Source organism: Aulonocara sp. 'chitande type north' Nkhata Bay, linkage group LG12 (assembly GCF_057382095.1).
Source record: "Aulonocara sp. 'chitande type north' Nkhata Bay isolate Kocher_YH1m ecotype deep benthic linkage group LG12, A_spYH_male_GT1.1, whole genome shotgun sequence".
NCBI classification, from domain to species: Eukaryota; Metazoa; Chordata; class Actinopteri; order Cichliformes; family Cichlidae; genus Aulonocara; species Aulonocara sp. 'chitande type north' Nkhata Bay.
The window spans coordinates 1,625,626-1,650,932 of NC_141355.1; the positions used below are offsets into that span (position 1 = coordinate 1,625,626).

General features: G+C 44.0%; 2 protein-coding genes across 3 annotated transcripts in view; both read left to right on the plus strand.

The window, feature by feature from the left end:
• Window positions 1–24,370, plus strand: part of pias2 (protein inhibitor of activated STAT, 2) — a 28,341-nt gene extending 3,971 nt beyond the window's left edge. For both annotated transcript variants that reach the window (XM_086313151.1, XM_086313150.1), the window contains exons 2-14: window positions 2,281–2,446; window positions 10,952–11,039; window positions 11,127–11,177; window positions 12,234–12,324; window positions 12,410–12,544; window positions 14,316–14,421; window positions 14,867–14,940; window positions 16,318–16,478; window positions 18,696–18,829; window positions 19,745–19,928; window positions 20,045–20,181; window positions 20,261–20,298; window positions 22,218–24,370. In XM_086313151.1, the coding sequence (XP_086169277.1) occupies window positions 2,335–2,446; window positions 10,952–11,039; window positions 11,127–11,177; window positions 12,234–12,324; window positions 12,410–12,544; window positions 14,316–14,421; window positions 14,867–14,940; window positions 16,318–16,478; window positions 18,696–18,829; window positions 19,745–19,928; window positions 20,045–20,181; window positions 20,261–20,298; window positions 22,218–22,412 (1,506 nt within the window). In that variant the 5' untranslated portion in view covers window positions 2,281–2,334 and the 3' untranslated portion in view covers window positions 22,413–24,370. The remainder of the gene's footprint in view (window positions 1–2,280; window positions 2,447–10,951; window positions 11,040–11,126; window positions 11,178–12,233; window positions 12,325–12,409; window positions 12,545–14,315; window positions 14,422–14,866; window positions 14,941–16,317; window positions 16,479–18,695; window positions 18,830–19,744; window positions 19,929–20,044; window positions 20,182–20,260; window positions 20,299–22,217) is intronic.
• LOC147316627 (uncharacterized) lies at window positions 3,579–5,387 on the plus strand. The gene has a single exon (XM_086312810.1). It carries the CDS (start codon window positions 3,624–3,626, stop codon window positions 5,142–5,144), a length of 1,521 nt encoding a protein of 506 aa, XP_086168936.1. The 5' UTR covers window positions 3,579–3,623; the 3' UTR covers window positions 5,145–5,387.
• Window positions 24,371–25,307: the final 937 nt, after the last annotated feature.

The window sequence follows — 25,307 nt, forward strand, 5'->3', positions numbered from 1 at the left end:
CCATAAGTGTATCTACTCAACATCTTCTAATGAGTTCCAACCTCGGTGACCTCGACCTAAAGGTCAGAGTACGTTTTCTGGGAATCTTGGGAATGTGATAAGTTGAGGATGAGATGATGTAGGATGTTTTAAAGTTGATACCATAGAGTTGAGGGGAGACACTGATGGATTGCAGTAGTTTTTGTAAGAATGTGTTTTAAGCCTGAGACTAGATGAATGATGATTAGCATGTTTAACGAACAGAAAAAAGACAATTACTGTGTGGATGTCACCTGCCTCTAGGGTTGGGAAACGAGGATTCCTTGGAATCGTTAGTCGGTCTGCCTATAGATCCCAGTTATCAGTTCTTGCACCCTCGTTACGATCAGCTGATTTCAGTTTGTGGAGGAGGAACACAGCAGCGCAGTCCGCAGCGTGGACATGACTTTTATTTTTATTGCACAAAAGGATGAGAGCGTGATGGTAAAGTGAGACTGCTCCAGGACAGAATCACACTATTAACACAACTTCAGCTCTTTACAAGCACCTGCACAGACAACATGCTAACGCTAACGCTAAACTAGCCAAGATCCCAGAGTGACGTTAAAGCTGAGTAAATGCTGACCCCAGACCAGCACCGTTACAAAGTGAGCTGCTGCTGAACTTGAACAGGCAGCAAACTGATGAGCAGTCAGGCTGCAGGTTTCTACCTGTTGATGTTTCTACAGTAGAATCACTTTGAAGTGTCTTTGTGCTGGTTTCATTATGAAATGGGCGATATGACCTGAAATCCATATCACGATATAATTTGAAGCACGTGCGGTAACGATATATATCGTGATATATTCTTTTCTTCTGTATAACGTATTTTCCACACTATAAGGACTTAAAATCCTTTAATTTTCTCAGAAGTCGAGAGTGTGCCTTATGTATGAATTCTGGTTGTGCTTACTGACCTCGAACCGATTTTGGCTGCAGAAATCTGTTAAAAATGTTTTAGTACAACTTTGTAAGCCGCACTGCTTGATGAATCGTCAGAGCATTAGGGCTGCCGTAGTGAGGAGCTTCGCGGAGTAATCTGGGTCCAAAACTCCGTCCGCTTCAGGTCCCAAAGTCAAACGAACACTGAGAACATTAATGAATCAATGTTACCGAAGTGGAGGAAGCGCAGTTTTTGGCTTTCTCCATATTTCAACAGTGCTTCATCTCTTTGCTATGACTGTCGCCCGCCATCATTTGCAGATGATAATGGTTGTAGCCGCTGCGATGCTTTCGACCAAAACAGGCGCAGCTTGATGACATCATCAACATGCGCTATCGCGATAGAGCGGTATAGTCAAAATCTCTATCGTTGGCCAAATTTATATCGTTTCTATCGTATATCGTCTCTATCGCCCACCCCTAGTTTCATACATAAACACTCAGAGAAAGATCACGAGTGTCCTCATCAGGATAGCATCTGTGCTGGTGTGTGGGGCTGTAGCCTCAGGTTATATTGTTAAATGGTGATTATGAGACAGTGTGTTTCAGCTTATTTTACAGAGTAACCTGAAAGTAATGTTATGAGTGGTATATATCAGATTTGTTATATCCTCCTCAGCTCCCGTCCCTCTGCTGTGGGATCGTGGCAGAAATGTCCTGTTTTGTCTCTGCTTGATAACCACGTAAGCTGAAGCTTGCTGTGTGTCAGTAACCCACATGTTGTCGTGTGTGTTTCACACATGATGACATGTGACTAGTTTAGTGACACAAACAAACACTTTATTCAGTAAAAACAAGCTGGTGTTGAACTTGTTGGGAAAATGTTTGAACCAGAGAAACTGTGGAGTCCTCTCACAGCAGCCGGCTGTACGTCAGCTGCTATGAATGAATTCACATTATGACATTATTATTCCAGTCAAACCCTGAGGCAACAACATGTTGATATGTTGATAAAACACCTGCAGTTATAATATTGTAAAGTACTAATAAAAGGGCCTCTTTTGCTTTTTTATGCAACATTATTCTAAAAATGTTACTGTACGCTCAGATCTACATCACACAGTTGTGCTTTTTTCTCTCAGTGCATCAGTATGACTGTAGAAAACTCTTTGAATTTGTTTTTATTTTATGCTAGTATTCAGTCATGTACCGTCGAGGCGTGTTACTGGGCTCAGTATCAGGCTGTCTCTGCTTACGTATGAAGGAGCTGTGTTACCAGTCTGTCTCCAACCGTGGAGGTCCAACCATCACTGCTGCTTGTTCTCTGTTGATTGAAGGCTAACCATAGTAAATACGCATTCATTTCTCTATGTTAAACAGGAGTAAGTTCTGTAACACAGACGGGTGAAGCAGCCGTGTGTCCCCACATCCACCATGAATCTCCAGCAGCCAGCCCCTCCCATCCCCCCTGTCCACCCTGATGTGCAGATGAAGCCTCTTCCCTTCTACGATGTGCTGGATGTTCTGATCAAACCTTCAAGTCTAGGTCTGCTTTCACTTTGTTTTTAACACTGAAAGTCAAATGTTTTATTGGGTTAATACGATAAGAAATGTCGGCCTTTACTCGTGTAAACTGAGCCCAGTGTAGAGCACAGATAAACCATTGCAGGGGTGTCAGACTTCCTGTTCCATGACCTCTTCACAGCAGGTGGATGAACTGCGTCATTTCCTGTGAATTAGAAGCTTTCTCGAGCTTCTCCAGTGTTAGTGCTGCTCATGGTCAGTTAGGTTACATCGAGGGTAGCAGGGATGATTTATGGCGCCCTCACGCTCATAGGAAGTTCATAGGAACTTGTGAAAAAGTCTTGAAAACATATTGTTTTATTTTATTGTTTTATTTTTTGTACCTTTTAACATTTCACAAAGTAAACTTGTTTTGTATTATGAACACATGTTTTTGTTGGCTGGTTAGAGTTGCATGGATCGCAGATTTATCCGTTTTTTGTGAATATAAGCTGCTGACTGGTGAGCAGAATTTTCAGCTTGGTACGTTAGTGTTCATCGTCAGTTAATCATCAAACATATTTAGTGCTTATAACAAATATATTATGCTAAATAAAGACAGATTTTTCCACAATGTATATGATAGTAAGAGTTAGTAAACCTCTATTAAAGTCTCCCTCTGCAGTCTGTTGTTTCTTAGATTCAGCATTGAAACTGAATTTAAAACAAAACATAGATGATATTCTGTTGCCTCGGCAACCACCAAGATCTCACTGCCTACAGACATTCAGTAACTCTCATTGGATAATGTTAATAAATATCTTTCACTAAATATGAACGTTTTCTACCTGTCCTTGTTTAAATTATGAAAGAAGTTATTATGCCTGAGAATCTCTAGAATGTCGAATACTTTCCACTAAACAGTTGTCTTCTACTTTGGTTAGTTTTTTTAACAACCATTTAAAAAACATATTTTGCTTTAGTTTTATTTTTTACTGCAATTCCTGTAGAGTAGCTTTTATAGTGTTAATTCAGTATGTGCTACAAAATAAAAGCCTTTCCTTTACATTAGGTTTGTGGGCATTTTATTTTGAATTGTTCTAATCATGGCACTTCAAAGGAACAGCGCATCACAGGAACAGCCTGTGATGTCACTGTGCACATTCTACTGAAAAACCTATAAATAGGGGAGACATTCAACCAACTTCAGTGGATCTCGGATGGCAGAAACACAAAACAACCTGGTTGTTAAAACAAAGACAAGGCAGACGCAGAGAAACGCAGACGCAAACGCTGACGCATCTACAATGGCAGAAGCAAAAAAAGCCGCACAACCAAATACTGAAAAGTCTCCTGTGGCACAACCACCAAAGGAAACGGTTGTGAAACCAAAGAAACAACAAAAGCAAAAACAGAAAAGAGTGGCTGAAGAACCAAGAAGACCAATTACTCGGGCAAATGCCCGGGCTCTTCTTGAAGCTCAAAACAGCACGGGTTATGGAGCAAACTCGAAAAATGAAGAAGTGCAAAAAAACACTGAAGCCACTCCTGAAAAAGAAAAGGCTGAATCCCTCCCCATTTCAAATGCAAAGGAGGACATGGAGAGAGAGGGAAATAGGAAGAACCACAGCAGACCAAACCCTGTGCCTAACGGAGGGACTTGGCAATATCAACCCAATCCCACATTTAGACCCCCGTTTAATCCCTGGCACGAGATTGCTGCTCTCAGACACCAACTGGAAGCCTCCCAATACCATCAGAACAACCTTTACTGTAAAATGGTAGGTGCAAACAAGAGGGCCTCTTATCACCAGCTTGAGGTGAACAAACTTTGTGAAGAAATTCACGAGAACAAGCGAAATTATGAGGAAACGATTAAAGACCTCATAGAGCAGCTGGAAGAGGCTTCTAGTAATAAGCCCAATGACATCAGTGAGACAGACACTCTCACAAATGACAATGAAGCTATTGTCATATTGGATGAGGTGATTGCTACCCTGCAGGACCAAATCAGCCACCCTACCACAGAGCAGTGTGTGGAGTCTGCCACTCCAACCACAGAGGCTTCACACACTGACTCTGTAGGACTGAAGTCCTCTAAGGAGGCTGAATTTGAGCTCAAATGTAGGATTCAGCAAGAGCAGATTGAGATGCTCCAGAAACAGCTCCTAGCAGCTCAAAATCAGCTTGAAGAGCAGGCCGTTAAACATAGGCAGGAGCAGGAGACACTCAACCTGGAAATCAGTGACCTGAAATCCCAGCTCTGCCCCAACAAGGCCCTTCATGATTTGAAGAGAGAATCTCCTGAGCGAGAGCTGAAAGAGGCCAAAGATTGCTCACTTAAAATCCCACAGCAGCACAAAGAACAAAATTCCACTGCTGCAAATGAAATGCATAAATGTGAGCCTCTGAAAGAAAACGAGACTGGAGAACAGGAGAAGATGGAAAAAGAGGACTCACTGCCATCCACTGCAATGTCTCTGCAGGAGCCTCAGAAAGAAAAAGACACCACAGAACAACAGAAGATCGAAAAAGAAGAGTCAGCTGCATTCTCTGTACAGGGATCTTTGCAAAGTCTACGAGACAAACAGAAAATGCTCAATGTCAAGGTGGCTGAACTCGAGAATGAAGTTAAGAGCCTGCCAGAGATTCCGCCAAGTAAGAAGAAGAAGAAGAACAAGAAGAAGCGGAACTGTGTGCGTCCCCAATTTCACATAATTGGTGTCAACATCAAGTCCTAAAAATCATATTTATATACAACTAAATTGTCAGTGAACATTTGAACCCCTCTCGGTCGAGACAGAAGGCCACCCCTTCCTGAGCCCGGTTCTGTCAGAGGTTTCTTCCCATTAAGAGGGAGTTTTTCCTCTCCACTGTCGCCAAGTGCTTGCTCATAGGGGATTTGGGGGCTTTTTTTTTAACACCAACCACTGGTAAGTTCACTGACATCAAATTTAAGACTCAGCAAATATGGAAATGGATCATTCGTCATCAAGTGAGGAATCATCCATTTAAAACATGTTTGCTGAGTCATATTTAGTTGTATATAAATATGATTTCTGTCACACTCAGGCCAATCACAGACTAATTTGGACAATTGGTAAAAAATAAATAAATTGAAAAAATTGAAAAAAAGTAGTTGTGTCATTGTTTCGTGTAGATTTCAAATAACATGCCATTTTATGTCAACATATTTCTGTTACATTTGTAGTGCTCGTGGTTTTATATTCTTATGATCCTGTTTGTTTGATGAGTATATCCTTCTTCCTTACTTCACATATTTACTGCTGCTTGGCTAGCTTTAGTCATGCTAGCATCAGCATGGGTAGAAACAGATACACATCAGAGACATCACATGTAGCTTGTGTTTATGTTCAGAGTGACATCTGATTTAAAAGCAGGCAGCAAAGCACTGAGCAGCATATCAGTCAGCACAGAAAACAAATGCCATAAATGTCATCAATTAGGCTGGAATAGTTTGTTGTTTGTCTTCTATTGTAAGTGCTTTACATTTCAGCATGACATCCTGTATGTGTCCTACACTGAGGACACTTGAAACTGGTCATTTTCTTAGAATGGAGCTAAAGATAAAAACAAAACAAAACAAAACTTTCATAAGAAACCTTTATTCTGCAGTAAGGGACATTAAAAACCTAATAATGTTATCATTAAAAATATTAAAATGTGAAGTAAATGGTAAATGGCCTGTATTTATATAGCGCTTTACTAGTCCCTAAGGACCCCAAAGCGCTTTACACATCCAGTCATCCACACATTCACACACTGGTGATGGCAAGCTACATTGTAGCCACAGCCACCCTGGGGCGCACTGACAGGGAAGTAATCATAATTTTTGCACAAAATCAAAATAATCTGTTTATGACCCAGCAGTCTTAGCTAATTACAGGCCAATCTCCAACCTTCCTTTCTTATCAAAAATCCTTGAAAGAGTAGTTGTCACACAGCTAACAGATCATCTGCAGAGGTTTATTTGAAGAGTTTCAGTCAGGTTTCAGAGCTCATCACAGCACAGAAACAGCTTTAGTGAAGGTTACAAATGATCTTCTTATGGCCTCTGACAGTGGACTCATCTCTGTGCTTGTCCTGCTAGACCTCAGTGCAGCGTTCGATACTGTCGACCATAATATCCTATTAGAGCGATTAGAACATGCTGTAGGTATTACAGGTACTGCACTGCAGTGGTTTGTATCATATCTATCTAATAGACTCCAGTTTGTGCATGTAAATGGAGAGTCCTCTTCACACACTGAGGTTAATTATGGAGTTCCACAGGGTTCAGTGCTAGGACCAATTCTGTTTACATTATACATGCTTCCCTTAGGCAGCATCATTAGAAGACATAGCATACATTTACACTGCTATGCAGATGACACCCAGCTCTATCTGTCCATGAAGCCAGATAACACACACCAATGAGTTAAACTGCAGGAATGTCTTAAAGACATAAAGACCTGGATGGCCGCTAACTTTCTGCTTCTTAATTCAGATAAAACTGAGGTTATTGTACTCGGCCCTGAAAAGCTTAGAAATATGGTATCTAACCAGATTCTTACTCTGGATGGCATTACCTTGGCCTCCAGTAACACTGTGAGGAACCTTGGAGTCATTTTTGACCAGGACATGTCCTTCAACGCACATATTAAACAAATATGTAAGACTGCGTTCTTCCATTTGCACAACATCTCTAAAGTTAGAAATATCCTGTCTCAGAATGACGCTGAAAAACTAGTTCATGCATTTATTACTTCCAGGCTGGACGACTGTAATTCATTATTATCAGGAAGTCCTAAAAACTCCCTGAAAAGCCTTCAGCTAATCCAAAATGCTGCAGCAAGAGTCCTGACAGGGACTAGAAAGAGAGAGCAGATTTCTCCTGTTTTGGCTTCCTGTTAAATCCAGAATTCAAAATCCTGCTCCTCACATACAAGGTCTTAAATAATCAGGCCCCATCTTATCTTAATGACCTTGTAGTACCATATCACCCTATTACAGCACTTCGCTCTTGCTCTGCAGACCTACTTGTTGTTCCTAGAGCAGGGCTCGCAAAATCGCTAGCCCGACGTCCCGGGGCTAGCGATTTTTCCAGTCGGGCTACCAAAATCTATCTCAGCCCTGCCCGTCGGGCTATCATAGGAAGGAAAAATATATGTCAATGCTTTTGCATTCTTTCGGAAATGTAGCTGGGTAATTATGTCATTGGAATCGGTGAGCCACTGTCAATATGTGACATATTGAAATCGCGTTTGAATTTGCGCTTGTTTTTTGCTTCACTTTGCAATCGCGCAAACTGTGCATAGAGAGCGACAGTACTGATTGGTGAGTGACGATAATTTGCGCACCAATTCCTCTGACATTGTCTTATCAATCGTTAGCTTACTATGCAAACATGACAAGTGAAATCTCCCACAGCTTAAACATGTGAGAGGTTGATCGAGCAGAGAATCGCTGACAACGTGAGCGTGTGTGTAAAAGCAGCAGGATATATATTTTAGTTCAGCCAAATAAGACAGGTCAGGGTGAAGAAGTGACAGCCAAAGAAAAGCTTACCACAAAACGGAAAAGAACAAAAAGAAAGTGCAGCTTTATGGTTTCATGGACAAAAGAATTTCTGTGGCTGCAATATGACAAGCTAAATAACCAGGGGTGCACATAAGTGGTCCGCAGGTGCGCATTCGCTGTCAAAATAAAAAACACGCATAAGATAAGAAGTTGCAACGCGTGTTTGTGTACATAAGATTTTCTGGAGGAGGACAGACATTTGTTTAGAACGCTTAAAGATGTCGAAGAAGCTCCTTTAAGCAATTACTTTAGTGTTCCTCCACCTCCAAAGAAATGTCAGAAGGAGTCCGAACCACAAAAGAAGCGCGTGTTCTTGGAAAAGTGGTTGCAGGAGGTGAGCTGGCTTCAAACAAATGATGAACGCACAGAGATGTGGTGCAGAATGTGCCGTGAAAATCCCACTCTAGCGGACAAAAACAGTGCCTTTTATATGGACGCAAACGCGTGTTGCAACTTCTTATCTGGTGCGCCGCTTAGTTTGACGTCACATCATGTGTCACAAGACACAAACTTGTGGTGTGTCGACTGGTCTTGATTTTTTACAACCAGGTGCGTTGCCCATCTGGGTGGAAGAGTCTTTTACTCCCATGTTAATGATGCTCCAGAACAGGAGCTCAGAGACGTGCAGATACACAGAAGGAGACGCTGGAACAGTTTGGAAAGAACAAAAACACTCGGCAAAGTCTTGACTTCCAGTTTTGACTTTTCCTCGCCTCTGTCAGCACTGACATGGTGGTGTAGTCTGAGTGGTGACACCTGTGGCTCAGGAGAATACTGCAGTGAGTATTTTATACCCGCAGTACTACTTTAAATGGTCCCAATTAGGGCTGGGCGATATGGCCTAAAATCCATATCACGATATAATTTGAAGCACGTGCGGTAACGATATATATCGCGATATATTCTTTTCTTCTGTATAACGTATTTTTCACACTATAAGGACTTAAAATCCTTTAATTTTCTCAAAAATCGAGAGAGTGTTCCTTATGTATGAATTCTGGTTGTGCTTACTGACCTCGAACCGATTTTGGCTGCAGAAATCTGTTAAAAATGTTTGATGGATTGTCAGAGCATTACGGCTGCCGTAGTGAGGAGCCTCGCGGAGTAATCTGGGTCCAAAACTCCGTCCGCTTCAGGTCCCAAATCAAACGAACACTGAGAGTTAAAAACGGTCTAAATTCTTTCATCTTTAATAAAATCATCAGCGTTGCTGCTTTATCAGGTGTAACAGTTAGGTTTAACATCCAGGCATCCATGAAAACAGAATTTATTAAATTTAACGGAGTTAGAAGTTAACAGGAAGTTAGCTCGCTAGTTACCACCTAAACATTTCATACCATGTTCTGACTGAGAGATTTTTGAAACTAATTCAAACGTACAGCTCTGCTGTCACTTCCAACATAAATGAAGACAGAAACTAAACAGCAGTGACGTTTGCAGGGTTACTGAAGTTGGGCTAGCTGCTATATAATGTTGTGCTACGTGACTGCTAGCGACACAGCTATGTTAGCATAACATTAGCACAGTGAAGCTGGAGGTTGAACGCCAACTTTTTTTCCACTCGATAAAAGTTAACGTGAGGGATTCTGGTGGTCAGGGACAAATGCAATCACATAGCAGGATGCTGTACACGGGCCAAACTAAGTCAGGAGAACAACTGAGATTATTCATCCACAATACGAGGTTAGTTATTAATATACTGAAACAACACCGGAATAGAGCAGCTGCGAGAGAATCCAACATTAATGAATCAATGTTACGGAAGTAGAGGAAGTGCAGTTTTTGGCTTTCCCCATATTTCAAAAGTGCTTCATCTCTTTGCTGTGACTGTCGGCATAATTTGCAGATGATGATGGTTGTAGCCGCTGCGATGCTTTTGACCAAAACAGGCGCAGCTTGATGACATCATCAACATGCGCTAACGTGATTGAGTGGTGTAATCAAAATCTCTATCGTTGGCCAAATTTATATCGTTTCTATCGCCCACCCCTAGTCCCAACATGACTGTTGGAGTGAGTATACTTGGCTCATAACTTGTCCCGTCTGCTTGACAATCAGTACACAATGTTGCCATCTAGAGGACAGAAAATGTAATTAATTTGATTGTCCTAGTCCCAAAAATCTATTTGTAATTTCAGTTAATTACACATCAACAGCATCGAGGACACAGGTGTTTAAATCAAAAAATGTGTTTTTATTTACCCTGAAATATGAAAAATGATGAACAAATCCAAAACTTGGACAGGCAGACCAAGAAAAGAGGTCAACTCGATAAACTCCAAATATTAGCTACAAAAACAAACACAAGACAAACTGGAACTTAAATACTGGGTTAGCTAAACCCTGTGACACACAAGGCTGTCACATGACCAACACTACAAAACAATGAAACTCCAAACACCTCCCCAGCCTGATAAATGAAGCTGTTCAGCAGTCTTTCAGACAGATTCTGGATGCCGTGATACCTCCTTCCCAAACGCAGGAGGAGTGTGGAGCCATCAACAGCAATGCTGATGGTGCCATGTCGTCTGGAAACCCAGTGATTTGGTTGGTGGATCAGCTGGGTGAGGAGTAGTGGGCTGAGCACACGCTGCTGTGGAGCCTTTTGCGCAGCATGATGTTGTTGGAGGTGTTACTGCTGTTACCATCATGGAACAGGAACTGAACTGAAGTGCAGGAACAGCAGTAGCACATGAGTGGTTTGAGAGCACCAGGGAGGGCGTCCTTTAAGGATGCAGACTGAAACAGGTCGTGGGTGGGTGAGGATGGACTCAGTGTACTCAGGCACATGATGATAAAAGTCACTGCTGTGGGGCAACAGTCAGTATAACAACAGCTAACAGAGAGATGGTGCCGATCTCAGTGGAGAAATCATTGAAGTCAGGATCGTTTGTCCAAAATATAAATGACAGAGAAAGTGTGTGTGTGTGTTGTAACCTGACTTGACAGCCCTGGTTTCTGTTGACAGGAGCGAGTACGGCTCAGAGGTACCACCAGGAAAAATATTTTATCTTTGCGTTGACGCCACAACAAGTTAGAGAAGTGTGCATCTCCCGGTAAGCCTGTTTCTTGATTGGTCAGTTCATCTGCAGTAACTGAAAAAAGTTTTTAAAATCGACTTTAACTGATTTAAACTTTTTCAGAGACTTTCTACCAGGTGGGAGGAGAGACTATATGGTTCAGATTCAGCTGAGGTGAGGATGTTCAGTTTTCTGTAAACACTTAAAGTGACATTTATACACCGAACACAGTGCCTAAAGACAACACGACATTGCAGATTTGATCAATCTAAACCGATGTGTGACTTATACACACTGAATTTTGAGGAAAATTCGTCCTCAAAAAACGAACGGTTTAAAAACAAAAGAAGAAGCTGAAGCGATGATGATCTGGTCCTGATGATCCTGAAGGAGAAAAGGAGGAAGCAGAGATTCCGAGTTCCTCCGGTTCTCACGAGCAGGCAGCAACATGGAGAATATCACAGCGTACATACATGTTTCAGGATGGCAGTTTGAACTCAGAGAGGTCATTCAGATGGACCCAGAGCAGCATCTAGCTGTGTCTGAGCTACAAACTGTATTTCCATATCATTGAATATTCATACCAGTGCGAGATTTGAGCTACGAGGGCACCTGTTACCAAATGCTGTAATCTGATTGGTCAGATCTCTTGATTCGGAAACGTCAGAAAGCTCCAGCTTGGTTCAGATATACACGGCGGGTGAATTGACGCGGTCGGTGTGAAGAGGGCTTTACATTAGAACCTGACCCCCGTCATATTGTCCTCTGTGAGATGTTAGTGTGGATGTTTTACACTCTGTAGTGGCTGATAAATGAAAACAGGAGAAATACCAGCCCACTGATCTGAACACACTGGGACTGGTCCCTGACTTCCTGTGACAATCAAACCAGATTATTTCTGTCATATTATGACAGTAAACATTCATAAATAACTGCTTGTAACAGATCTCGTTGTTTGCGTTTCAGAAAAAACATTATTGTCCAGATTTTTAAATATAAATACAGCTCTGTCTTATTTCTCCTACAGCAGTTAGGCTCGACCCACTTCTCAGTTAAGAGTACTGATGAAGTCTCAGTTACCTAAATAGAGTATATCAGAGTATATCAGAGTATATCTGTGTATATCTGTGTATATCAGAGTATATCTGTGTATATCTGTGTATATCTGTGTATATCTGACTATATCTAAAGTTTCGTACTGGGCTCTGAAATGTTTCTGTGTGTTTTCAGGTTTTGTTTATCAGAGACGAGCTGCCCTCAGGAGGACAATTACCCCAACAGTCTTTGCATAAAGGTCAATGGAAAACTGTTTCCTTTGCCAGTAAGTGCTCGTTGTACTGCAGTCAAACAAGAAGCCAGGCAAACTTTATATTGTGAATATGCTAACGTTGGATTTCTGCCTGCAGGGCTACGCACCGCCACCAAAAAATGGCGTGGAACAGAAGAGACCAGGAAGACCACTCAACATTACCTCCCTTGTTAGACTCTCATCTGCAGTACCCAATCAGATTTCAGTGACATGGGCACCTGAAATTGGAAAGGTAAGAGAAGAAGCTCAAGTTGGAAATGTTTTAAGCATGCTTATGTTTATGCGCTGTGATGTGTGGAGGTGGTGATGCTCTCTGAATTCACAGGGTTGTAATCTGGATACTGCCACACACACACTTCTCTTTAAAGGAACACATTTACAGTCACATCGTTCTAGTCTCATCTCTGAAGCAAAACAGCAGAATTGGAAGAAACAGCAACCGGGCTCTGGCTGCAGGGACTCACAGCAGCAACAACCTGTTAAAGAGAAACTCACCGTAGATATGAAACAGACAGATGTGTGTATGGGATGTTGTCGAGACACGAGACTTTACCTGATGCCAAACATCAGTGATCCACACTGTGTATGAAGTGTCTCTGTTGTTATTATTAGTGTGACAATGAGAAGCATCAATAGAGATTGACAGACCACGTGATTTTTGCGCATTGCATGCCGGGAACTCGTGGCAAAACAATCCAAGTACCTGCATCAAATGCAAGCATTTGCAGCACCGCAAAATGTTCATTCTTCAGTTCCAATAAATTCTTGCTTTTTCTTTGCCCCCCAAAAAGGTATGTACAAAACGAAGGAGAGCAATGCCGGTCCGTACAAAGACAGACTTGATGAAAAGTCAAAGAAAAGATACGAGGAAAAAATCAAAGGAGTGAAAGGGTCAGACCCTTACGAGCACACAGAGTGGACAAAAGACATCAGCGTGCTGCCCAACTTTCACCACGCTCAGATTTATAATCATACGGTTCTTGGAGTGAGTGCATACACTCGTGAAGTTTAGTAACTTCAGGTCACTGCAACAAGCCCAGGTACAGTTTACCGACGGATGGGTGCAGGACCTTGAAATGCACCGTGTAGAAAGTAAAGACCATCGTACGTATCATAAGTTTACCAGTCTCACAAATCGTCGTCATAAATACACATTCCTTAACCGTTTATTAATAGGACCTTTGAGCTCAACGGTAATTAATTAGCAGTGGAAATAATTTCTGGTAGCATCACAGAAATGTAGCAGTGACAATAATACTGTATGCTGTAATCGTACTGGGCAATTAGTGATACAAAAAACCTGTTTTATCCTGTGAATAAAAGTATATGTTTTTGTCAATGTACCATAATAACAGAAGCGAAACGCAATATTGTGTCAGGACAATTCACTATTTATGCACAATAAATAAAGGAGCATAGCGCGACAATTTCTGTTCAGCGCCAGACTTGCTTGTAACCTATATCACCAATTATGTTATGAAAATGACGCATTAACTACTAAAAAACACTGACCTTCGTGTAAATGCTTGGAGCAGACTAACCTGTGAGCTGGAGTGTTCTGGGACGTTATATTTGGTCTTTGAATGGCTGCAATCCAGTCGCCTCTTTGTTACTTCGGAAACATGGCTCGAACAATTTCTCTTCAACGACGTAATCCGATAACAACCGATCTCTTTACCCGTCGGCTTCCCGTGGCTGTCATGCGACCGGCTATTGCAGTTAATAATACAACGGCTTCTTGACATTTTTGTGTTTCTTTTTATCGCTGTGTGACTGATTTCAATTGAAAGCCTGCGTGCGATAGTACCGCTTGCCACGAGTTCCCAGAATCCTTTGCGGTTTTACCCCTGAGTGACGTCACATTTTCAATCTCTATAGCTGAAGCCGGTTGTGTCATTGAACATCTGTTGTTCCTTCCTGTTATTGATGTCATTTTAATCCTGAGCGTGTGTTTGACTCCTGCTGTTTCACACTGAGTATGAGCCACGCCGTCTTTGTTTCAGACCTACTCCATGTCTGTGTACTTGGTGAGGCAGCTGACGTCTCCCCTGCTCCTGCAAAGACTGAGGATGAAGGGCATCAGGAACCCAGACCACTCCAGAGCACTGAGTAATAATGAGCTTGTTACTGTAACAGTTACAGAGCAGCAGTAACTGTTACAGCAGTAACAAGCCCCCCCCACACACACAGTACAGGTCTGATTGTAATCAAATGGTCTTCACCCAAACGTGAGCTGCATGAGCGACTACAACACTGATGCCTCAGCTTTACAGTCTTACTACGACTTTATTCATCCTCCTCACACTTATGTTTCCCGCGTATACTCAGGTAGATCACATGACATCAGGTAGATCACATGACATCAGGTCATGCTGACAAACAGCAGAGACATGACAGTTATGTTCTTAGTTATTTCCTGCCTGAGACTGACATGTTCCAGGCAGGAGTCAAAGCTGAGTATAAGACCAGGCTCATAGTGTAGAGATGTGGTGAAGCCCTGTCGTGTGTGTTTCAACCTGTGTCTTTGCATTTTGCCCTCCTCTCTGTGTTCCAGTCAAAGAGAAGCTGACAGCAGATCCAGACAGTGAGATTGCTACAACAAGCCTTCGAGTGTCTCTTATGTGCCCGGTAAATAAGCAGCCATGCAACATGTGACACGTTTGAAGCTCCCTGAAGTTTGAACACTGTGTGTGCTGAGTCCACGAGTCAGAACGAGGTGTCTACATGTAGTGTTACTAACAAGCTCCACCTTAAACCCTCCTCACTGTAGAACTGCACTGATATAGAACTGCAGCCAGACTCTGTTCTATGGGACGTTTTGTGGCTTTGGACCTGAAAATATTTGGACAGCAGCACAAACTAAACTAACACATTCATAACAAAACAGTCAACATGTAAGTAGTGTGCAGGAAAATGACATGAACCAAAACATGAAGAGAAATCTGGACTCATATGTAAACAAATGATAAATGTCATACATGGCTCTTGTCCCGATTCGTGATTGAGGTGAGAGACAAACGACCTCTGGTCCAAGTGCGTCAAAACAATGATTTTATTAAACACGTGTGTGGAAAGATGCACAGCTCGATATTGTCACCCCAGATCTCCCGTCAAAACGTACTTTCAGCATGGTTTTATCATGTCAGGGTTCACGCCCCTTCTCGCGTTAGACAAAACATCACATGTACAGGTTATAATTAACGACAGTTCAACTAGTTTCCGTGTTTAACAGCATTTCCCCCTATATGGTTGCTCCAGATGCTTCCTGTAGGCCCGGATCACTAGTTGCCAAGCAGAGACAAAGCTAGATGTCTTTCACCTTTACCCTAGAAATTATACTTCATGTCTATGTGTATGTAAGCGTGTTAGGCACAGGATTGAGTGGTGTAATCAACTCAATCACAATGTACTGTATCACATTCTTATACACTAGGTTGACAATGTGTTGACTAATTGTAACACACAAAACTGACCTGGGTATTGTAGCATGCAGGTCATTTCATCAATATATCAGTTCAGACATAACGCTGAACGACACTTTTAACCTTCATTAGACTGTATGCTTAACGCTATCATGAGCACAAATGTCATACCATGATTGGATATGGGGCGCATAGGGTCAAAAAAATCGGATTTGATGCGCTTTCGCCTGCAGTGTGAACGTAGCCTAAGTAGGAGCTGGTTGGGCCGAGGTCAGGTGAAGGTCATAGTGTTAAAGAAAACCTGCCGAGCTGTGATTATTAAACTCTGCTCGGTTGAGAGGGAACTCCCTTCAGCTCCAGTTGAGGCTGTGTGGTTGAGTCTCCCTGCAGCTTCAGCATTATGACCGTGTGCACATATGCAGAAAGCTGCTGATGATTTGACTCTTACATACGTCACAGATGTTGACACATGAACCTATAACGCGTTACACACACTCATATTTCCTGAGTTTCACGTATGAGCCGAGTGCTGACCCGCTGTGTTTACCCATCGGCCTGACCTCAGCTTTGTTTCGTCCTGCAGCTGGGTAAGATGCGACTGATGGTGCCATGCAGGGCTGTGACGTGCTCCCATTTGCAGTGTTTCGATGCTGCCCTCTACCTGCAGATGAATGAGAAGAAACCCACCTGGATCTGTCCTGTGTGTGACAAGAAGGCTGCGTATGAGAGCCTCATCATTGATGGGTAACTGAGCAGGCCGTCATCACAGAAACATGACATACTGGAGATCATTTAAGCAGGACCACAGCTCCCTTTTTCATTTGATCCACCTCATGTCAGTACATGGGGATCTGCACTGGTCTGTGAGGCCTTCCCCAAACTGCAGCCTCATTCATGCTCCTCCCATCCGCCATTATCTAATAGAAATGCTGTCAAACCTAAATGAGGATGTGGTCCAGCTGGTGAAACACTGAACAATCATCCATGTGTGCTTTATGCACCGTTTGGTGCCCGTATGTGTCAGATACTCAGGTGGACTGATGGCTGAGGTCCACCTGTTGGTGACTTGGATCGGGCCTGGGTAGGCTTGGCCCAATTTATAGTGAGGCTGTGCTCAGCTCAGTGTTGTTTACCTGCGTATCTACCTTACAATATAAAGCACCTCGAGGCGACTGTTGTTGCAATGCTGTATAAATAACACTGAATTGAAGGTGGGACCATGAATGTGACGCTGCAAGTCCGTTAGGTGATGCTGAAGGTGGTCAGTCCATCTGCCCCACAGGCTGAATGAAACTCTGGATGACATGTTGGTGTCCCCAGGTGAGAGAGGTTAGTGACGGGAGAAGATGTTAATGTAAATGAAAGGAACAGAGGTGATGAGAGGTTAACTAGGTTTGATGTTAAGAAGAGAAATGCAAGAGGATGGATCGTGGAAAAGGATGGAAATAGCTTTGTTGAAGATGGAGGTAATATGTGAGCAGAGCCAGGTTCACACAGGTACATCTCATTTAAAGGTACCATCTGAAGAGGTAGGAGACTGTAAGGTGGTGGCAGCAACAGTCTACCTAGGCAGTATAGGATGGATGAAGGTGGAGGAAAGGATTACGTGGTGGAAGCTGAAGGCTGACTGTTGCAAAGAGTTGGGGTCTGGGTTGGACTGAAGCACTACAGCACAACTGCCAAGAAGGTGTTTGGGATAGTGTCTGGATAGAGGAAAGAGGACAAGGAGACTTGGTGGTGGAATGAGAACGTATCCAAAGGAAGAGTTCAGCAGATGGTCTGGGAGGGGATGTAGACAGGAGGCTAGGTGTGCAGCCACGAGAGGAGCGGCAGAAGAAAAGGCTTCATCTGAGGCTGGAGAAAAGACCGATTGGCTGGGACGAGAGATTGAAGGACAGAGATGGGAATGTGCAAGTGAAGGAAGTGCACTGAAAACGTCTTAAACAGGAGCTTACTGTCTCTGTGGAGCCAGAGACAACATACTGAGAGGAAGTGTGGTCCTACATGAGGACGTGTGAGGGTGGAGCAGGACATGTATGAGCACAGTGAGGTTTGTGGGCAGAAGAACAAGAGGAAGACCACAGACGAGGCTCATGTATGTGCTGAAGGAGGACACGGAGAGGGCTGGTGTGACAGAAGAGGATGTTAGGCTGAGATGGAGGCAGACCTGTGGCAGCAGGAGCAGCTGAAAGAAGGAAGAGTCTATCTGAAGCCCAAAGCCTGCAAATACAAGACATCCTCCTCATTTTCCCCTCAGCTATAAAAGACTGATGGGGTCATGTTGTCATTTGCACCCAGGTTTGTGAAACTGACCTCACAGCCCAGTTTTAATCTGTGCTGCTGGTTTCAGTCAATACACAACTGTCCTGTTTATAAGGCTGCAGTCAGCTGAGACTGAAGGAGTCAGCTGGAGGATGAAGAAACGTTCCTCCCACTGAAAACATCCAGATGAACAGAATCAACTTCCTGGGATTTCCTGACCAGGATCATTGAGCAGTCATTAAGACTTCAGAGAGTTATTCCTGAAGACTGCTGAAGGAATTACAGGAGCGCTGCCTGAGAACAAACGTGTTCATACTAGAGTTGAACTATAAACTGGTTTTGCTTTTTATACAAGATTTAGATTGTTCAGTGCATGTTTGAATGATTCACAGCAGACATTTCTTATTTTCCAAGCAAATGATCAAAACTGAGGCAGGTCTTTAGCCTTCTGCACAGCACTGCACTCCACATATAATGAATATGCATGTAATCTTCCCTGTGCACAGATGCATATGTGATCAGTACTGATGACATCAGACTGAGCTGTTTGGACATCTCTAACACTGACACAGTGCTGACAGCCTGCGTGACGCGTTCGTGTGACCGTACTTCACATCAGTGTTTTACCTCTCTCTCTCTCTGTGTGTCTCTCTCTCTCTGTGTCTCTCTCCCTCCCTCCCTCCCTCCCTCGTACTAAAGATTGTTCTTGGAGATCCTGAACGACTGCTCGGACGTGGATGAAATCAAGTTCCAGGAGGATGGGACGTGGTGTCCAATGAGACCAAAGAAAGACGCTGTAAAGATCCCCACTCAGTCCGTTCCAAAGGTGGACAGTAAGTATCGTCCCCTGCACACCTGGCAGCTTCTAGATGGTGTGGATTCATGTATATGTGAGTCCTGTGGGCACACAGCACTGGCCTGTATGGTGGGCAGGGCTGCAGAGGCTAGTGTGTTAAAACAAATGTCAGTGGCTGCTTTGATTTAGGAGCTTTGTTAAATAAATAAATAAAATATTTGATTCAACTGTATTTATATATCACCAAATCAAAACAAAGGTCTTCTTAAAGCGCTTTATATCGTAAGATAAAGAGTCGACAATAATACAGAGCAGGACTGAAACTTTGAATGTGAGTCATGGAGAAAGGAGGATAAGGCCTGGGACGACCACAGACTATTAGCATCAGGGGGTGATCACGTGACCCTGTTTCTAAAATAGTTTTGTTCCTGTGTCAACAGAAGTCCTGTAAGTTTCCAAAAGAAGGGTGAAGGATGTTTGCAAAGCTGTTAAAGACTCATTGTTGTCTGCACAGCACTGAGAAATCCTTTTAATCTCACTGGGACAGAACTGGGAGAAATGGATTTATTCATGAATCCATCTTTGTGTCATTGTGTTGTAAATGAAACTGTAGGTTTTTGGTGCTTTGACAGTGTTGTTATCAGACCCAATAACTGAGCTGAAAGAGACGGAGAGGAACCGACTGCGTGTCCAACAAACCTCCAGTGAGGATCAGTAATAACAGACCATCATCTTCTCCCAGTGTCCCAACCTTTAAGTCCACTAATGGACTAAAGAGCTTACAGAGTGGCTCCATACATGCTGATTTTAGCCATAAACCGTCTGTTGGCTGAAACCTCACCTGTAGTAACCAGATTCAATTCAGCTCGTTGAAAGATGTGAAAATGATTGCTGTCGGTCTTTTCTTGGGACGGGAGGAGCAGACTCATGTCAGGTGACCTTTACCTTTCAGCCTCGGCTCCTTTGCGTCAACCGTCGGTGGCCCCTCATTCTACTGAGCCCAGCTGCACCAAGAGGGCGGATGTGATCGATCTGACTATAGAAAGCTCTTCTTCTGATGATGAAGAGGACAAAGACCCTCCACCCAAGAAACGCTGCGTCTACATTTCCAAGAATGAGGAGATGCATGCAAAGGGGTGAGCCATGTTTCAGTTTTCCCGTGAACCATCTGGTGTGACCGCGCTGTACCCCAGCATGTTGATGATTACATGTGTGCTCATCAGCTGTGTGTGTTTGTCTTTGATGTTCTCAGAGTGTTGAGCTACCAGCCCACTGTGCGAGTGCCAAACGTCCAGGCCCTGGACCCGTCGTATCTGAACTCCACACTGGCCGACTATGCAGTCCCCTTCCATCCTTCTGCCTTGGCCTCCATCCCCACAGACATGCAGAGTGAGTCAGAGAAACACTCACTGACTGTCAGCTATGTGCACATGGATACTGTTCAAAATCTGATTCTTCTGTCTTTCAGGTCTGGATCTGTTTTCCTTAATTCAAACTGATCCACAGGTATGTGTTTTATGTTCCCTCCTTTTTTTAATGCTGTCTGAACTGACAGCACAGTGACGCAGTCTCATAATGTTCCTGACATGCAAGCTTTCTGTTTGTTTCAGTTAGAGTGGATTTGACATGTGGTGCCAAATGGTACAAAATTCCAAGATTCAAAGCTCGGCTCTTTTGTGTAAGCAGGTCTGACCAAACGTGGCAAAGATTTAGACGATAGATTAACTTCACGTCACGGCAACAACAACTCTTAGTCTGTGCAAATGTTTCTGTGGAAAGCAGAGTAGCATGTCTCAAATGCAAACACAGTAGCCACATAGTGTGCGAATGAAGAGGTTGGCTGAGGCACTATGCAGGAAACATCTCCTGGTACGCATCTTCAGTGATGTATCCTGGGGCCATCAGGTGTTTCGGGTCTCGCAGCATCATAGACCTTCGCCCAGGCGACCCAGCTGGGGGTGATCAGGCCCCGACTTGCGCACCAGTAGCTACCCACGGATCAGCCCTCTTAATCCACAGCCAGCTTGTGGCTTTCCCTGCTGCCTCGCTCACAACCTGGACGGCGCTCTTCTTCGCTGCTCCAGCCACACCCAGCCGGCCTAGGACTTTGCAGAGCGATCGTCCTGCAAAGCCCCTCCATCCCACCTCTATGGGCTCATAGAAAGTCTTTCAGCCCCTTATCCTGCACTAGTTCCTGGTACTTGGCGTGCTTCCTCTCGTTGACCTCCTCGATCCGCTCTTCCCAGGGCACTGTGCGTTCAGCATGAGCAGATGTTTTGAGCCCTCAGAAATGATGATCATGTGTGGGTGCAGGGATGTTTTTACAGTGTGCTGTTTACCCAGGTCAGCCTGCAGCTGCCAATCAGAGGCTGTGTCTGGGGGCCGGTTGTTGAATGTGGGCGCACCTGGGCTTTCTGTCCAGCCTTAATAAAAGAGATTGGCTTCATCAGAGCGTGATGGTGCTTGCTGGTACTGATTGCTGAGGCAATCTTTTCAGCAACTACTCTGAGCACCTGGTCGTGTCGCCAAGAACACGACCATCGGCCAGGGCCTTTGGGCAGCTGCCGAGGATCTATGGTTCCTCTTCCAAAGCACAGGGGACAGGCAGGTGTCTCACTCGTCCCCCACACATGGAGCTTTACTGGGCTTGGCAGGCTGCCTGCACGAGGAATCTGATGCGCTGGAAGTCTGCCTGCATGATGTTTGCCCAGGTGACCTTGAGCTGCAAGGTGCTCTCCCACCTTGTCCACGCTCCCTGCTGCCTGAGACCTCCGGCCCTGCTTACTCGCTCCTCCTCCATACCTGCTCGGACCTCTTCCTGGAGTAGCTGGTGTCTCTCCTTTCCCTGTGCCCTGCAGGCCTGGGCCTTTGGGAAGCACCCCGAGCCTGCTCCCCCTGTTGCTAAGACCCCCACCGGTGTCTTCTGCCTTAGGCGTGACTCTGTCACCTCAACTGCCTTCTCGGCCTTCCACTTTGTTCCTTACCTCCTCACCTTGTTGCCTGCTGATGTTACCTTGCAGTCTTTGGGATCTCTGTACTGTAGGGCTTCTCTTGTGTGCGCCACCTTGAATCCTCTGTGAGACCACTGAAGACAAAGTGTGCTGGAAGAGTAGATGCAGAGCGAAGACGGGTGGCAAATGCACAACCAGAGTTGTGGTGAGTCGTACAGGAGGCTGCACACTAAGGAAGGAGGAAAGGACTTTTATTTTGTAGATGAAAAGAGTGAATGGGACAGGATATGGAGCTGTTAGGGAGCAGCGCTGTAGTAGCTCCATCCCACGGAGGTGTGGAAGTCCGAATCTTTTTTATATGGCACGTCAATTAGTTTGTGTTTTTGTTTGTTTGTTTGTTTTTGACAGATGTTATATGCAGTAAAACTTTCATTTACTCTGACGTTGATCTGACCAGCGTGTCTCTCTGCGCAGCATTACTCGCCTCAGATGTTCTTGGATAACCTGACGAGCAGCATGCAAAATGCAGCTGCAGCAACCAGCAGCCACTATGACGCCATCAGCCACGCCGCCAGCTCCTTCCATGACACTAGGGTCCTCACAGGAGGGGGCGGGGGCACGGGAGGAGGGGCCGACGGCGGCACATCGGATATCATTTCTCTCGATTGAGCCTCGCCGTACTGGACCTGATGGAGCTGGTTTTCTTTTTAATGTGAAATATTGTAAATGTTCAGTTTTCCACACGAGCACTCTGATGATGGCAGCGCCTGTTTTAACAGCATTAGCATGATAAATGCCATGGACCACATTAACTGAAGACATGAGTTTCTTAATCATGTCACGTCATGTTTGCTGTTCATGGTCCTTTAACAACATGCAGACATTTGTACATAAAACGAAAATGTCGTTTTTGGTTTTAGTTGATTGAACTTTGTTTTCTACACGGTGACAGGAAGTCTTGTGACGTACATGGTTACACTTTCAAAGGAAAAGCTTCAGCCTGAGCTCTGTGAACGTCGTCCTGTCAGGACTGGAAACATTTACAACACCGAGCTGTTGTAGCGATTTGTTTCCTTTCATGTAAATCGGACCTGAACTGTGTGCCTCGCCAGTGTGGAGTGGACTCAGAGCGGACCCGCTGCTCTGGGCTGGGCGTAAGAAGACGCTGTCACAGTGAGTGGGTGTTTCCCCACACAGACGGTGGACTGAGCCGTCTCCAGCTCTGGTGGTGTCTGTGGACGTTGTTACAGGGTGGATTTCATGTCATACCAACACAAACTCTTTGTTCTATCGTACAGTAAATGAATCAGAGCAATAAGAGCTTGACAGGTTCGTTACACAGAGCTGTGATTAAAGGTTGCAGACTTCGCTCTAGTTTAACGAACTGCTTTGTGTTTGTAATCAGTGACGTGCTCTCAGAGGTGTTCAGGTGGATGTTAATCTCAGGGTACATGTGATGTATACACCTGCACTATGTTCACAGTGACGTCCTGACGTTCTTCACATACTGTTTCCCGTTTAATAGTTTCCATAGTTACAGCAGACATGTCGCCTTGTCACAGCAGGCAAAGCATCCATGTAATCGAAGCTCACGTCTGTGGCAACGCTGCTGCCTCATTAACATTAGTTCATGTCACAGGCGCGCAGTTATTGTTGGTGTTATCATCATGTTGAGTCCACGCCCTCAGTCATGTCTGTCCATCAGTCCCGCCCACATCACGACTCATTTAAATGTGAAAACAAACAGTCATGACGCTCATCGCTCTCACAAAGGAAATCCAGACTTTGAGCCGTTCCCGTGTCTTCAGTGTGTTAACACGTACGAACAGTTCAGAGGATGTGATGTGTTGGTGCAAAACTGCAGGTGCAGACATTTCCTGTTTGAGTGCACACGCACGCACACACACACACGCACACACACACGCGCACACACACGCACACGCACGCACACACACGCACACGCACACTCTGTCTCCCAGCAGAGCAGCAATGGTCCCATCACAACATTAATCTGCGCTCAGCCAGTCTCAGGGAGTCTCAGCTTTCTGAAGTGGCTGCATTAATTCAAAAACAGCCACATGAAATTGTTAAAGTTATAAAAATAGAGGGACGTAGAATATTTTTAGGTCACTTTGTACTTTTTCAATTCAGAAGCTGAATATTGTGCTAATAAATGTGGGTGTGGACACATTTAAGGCTGTGTGAATCCATCACAACATGAAACAAATGAAGATAAATGTTTGAGCAGGTGTCCTGTGACTCTCTCGCTCCAGAAATGAGGATTTAATTGGAACTATTAGGACATGAGCGAAAACGTCGTATGAACTATTCTCAGAATACCATTTTCTGTATAAAATAACGGTAAGAACGGCGTGCTTTAAACTTCCTGCCTGTTCGCACCTTTATTAACACACATGATTGGAGTGTTCATAAAGACGACTGGTTCCCTGTAGGCAGATGGTAGTGGATCCACTGGTTTCTGTGTTACTTTATTTTATACTTGTACCATTTTTCTTTAAACAGTGTTGACAGAAAAGGCTTGTTGTGTTTCCTGTATTCATCAGCGTCCAGAATCGTGGTACGTGTAGTTGTTTTTTATTATTAAATATTTTCTTTTGTAAACAGAATTTGTTGGTTTTGAAAATGGGTGAAAAAATGTAATTCAAGGAAATGATGGTGTGTCCGTATGATTGTGAATGTCTGTGTTACACTCAAAAGCAGAGCTGCTCCAGAACGACCCGTGAGTTCAGAAATATAGATAAAAAAAGTAAGATGTGCTTAAGAAGTAGGTTTTCATCCTGCTGTGGCTGCCAGTGATAACTGTGCCTCACATTTATGAAAGTACTGGAGAGACTGGTCCTGACCCACTGAACACCAGAGGTGAAAAACCCTTTGACCCTCTAAGTTTACTTAGACCAAATCTGGGAATGTGTCAGGTAATCATCTACATCAGTCCTCCTCAAACTGTGGTACACGTACCACTAGTGGTACTTGGGCTCTCTCTGGCTCCGGCTCCCAGGCTGATCTACATGTAGCAGAGAGCTTGTGCTCATCTAGATAGTCATGATTCAATGGGGAGGATCATTCTCTTTGATTCGAGGAAGAAACACAGGGAGGATTCAGGGTCACCTGGTCCAGCCCTAACTATATGCTTTAGCAAAAAGGAAAGTTTGAAGCCTAATCTTGAAAGTAGAGATAGTGTCTGTCTCCTGAATCCAAACTGGAAGCTGGTTCCACAGAAGAGGGGCCTGAAAACTGAAGGCTCTGCCTCCCATTCTACTTTTAAATACTCTAGGAACAACAAGTAGGCCTGCAGAGCGAGAGCGAAGTGCTCTAATAGGGTGATATGGATATTTCTAACTTTAGAGATGTTGCACAAATGGAAGAAAGCAGTCTTACATATTTGTTTAATATGTGCGTTGAAGGACATGTCCTGGTCAAAAATGACTCCAAGGTTCCTCACAGCGTTACTGGAGCCCAAGGTAATGCCATCCAGAGTAAGAATCTGCTTAGATACCATATTTCTAAGCTTTTCAGGGCCGAGTACAATAACCTCAGTTTGAT

Bases quoted from the DNA above. Each gene is read 5' to 3' on its own strand.
- LOC147316627 (XM_086312810.1), top strand. From the start codon at position 3,624: ATGGCAGAAACACAAAACAACCTGGTTGTTAAAACAAAGACAAGGCAG.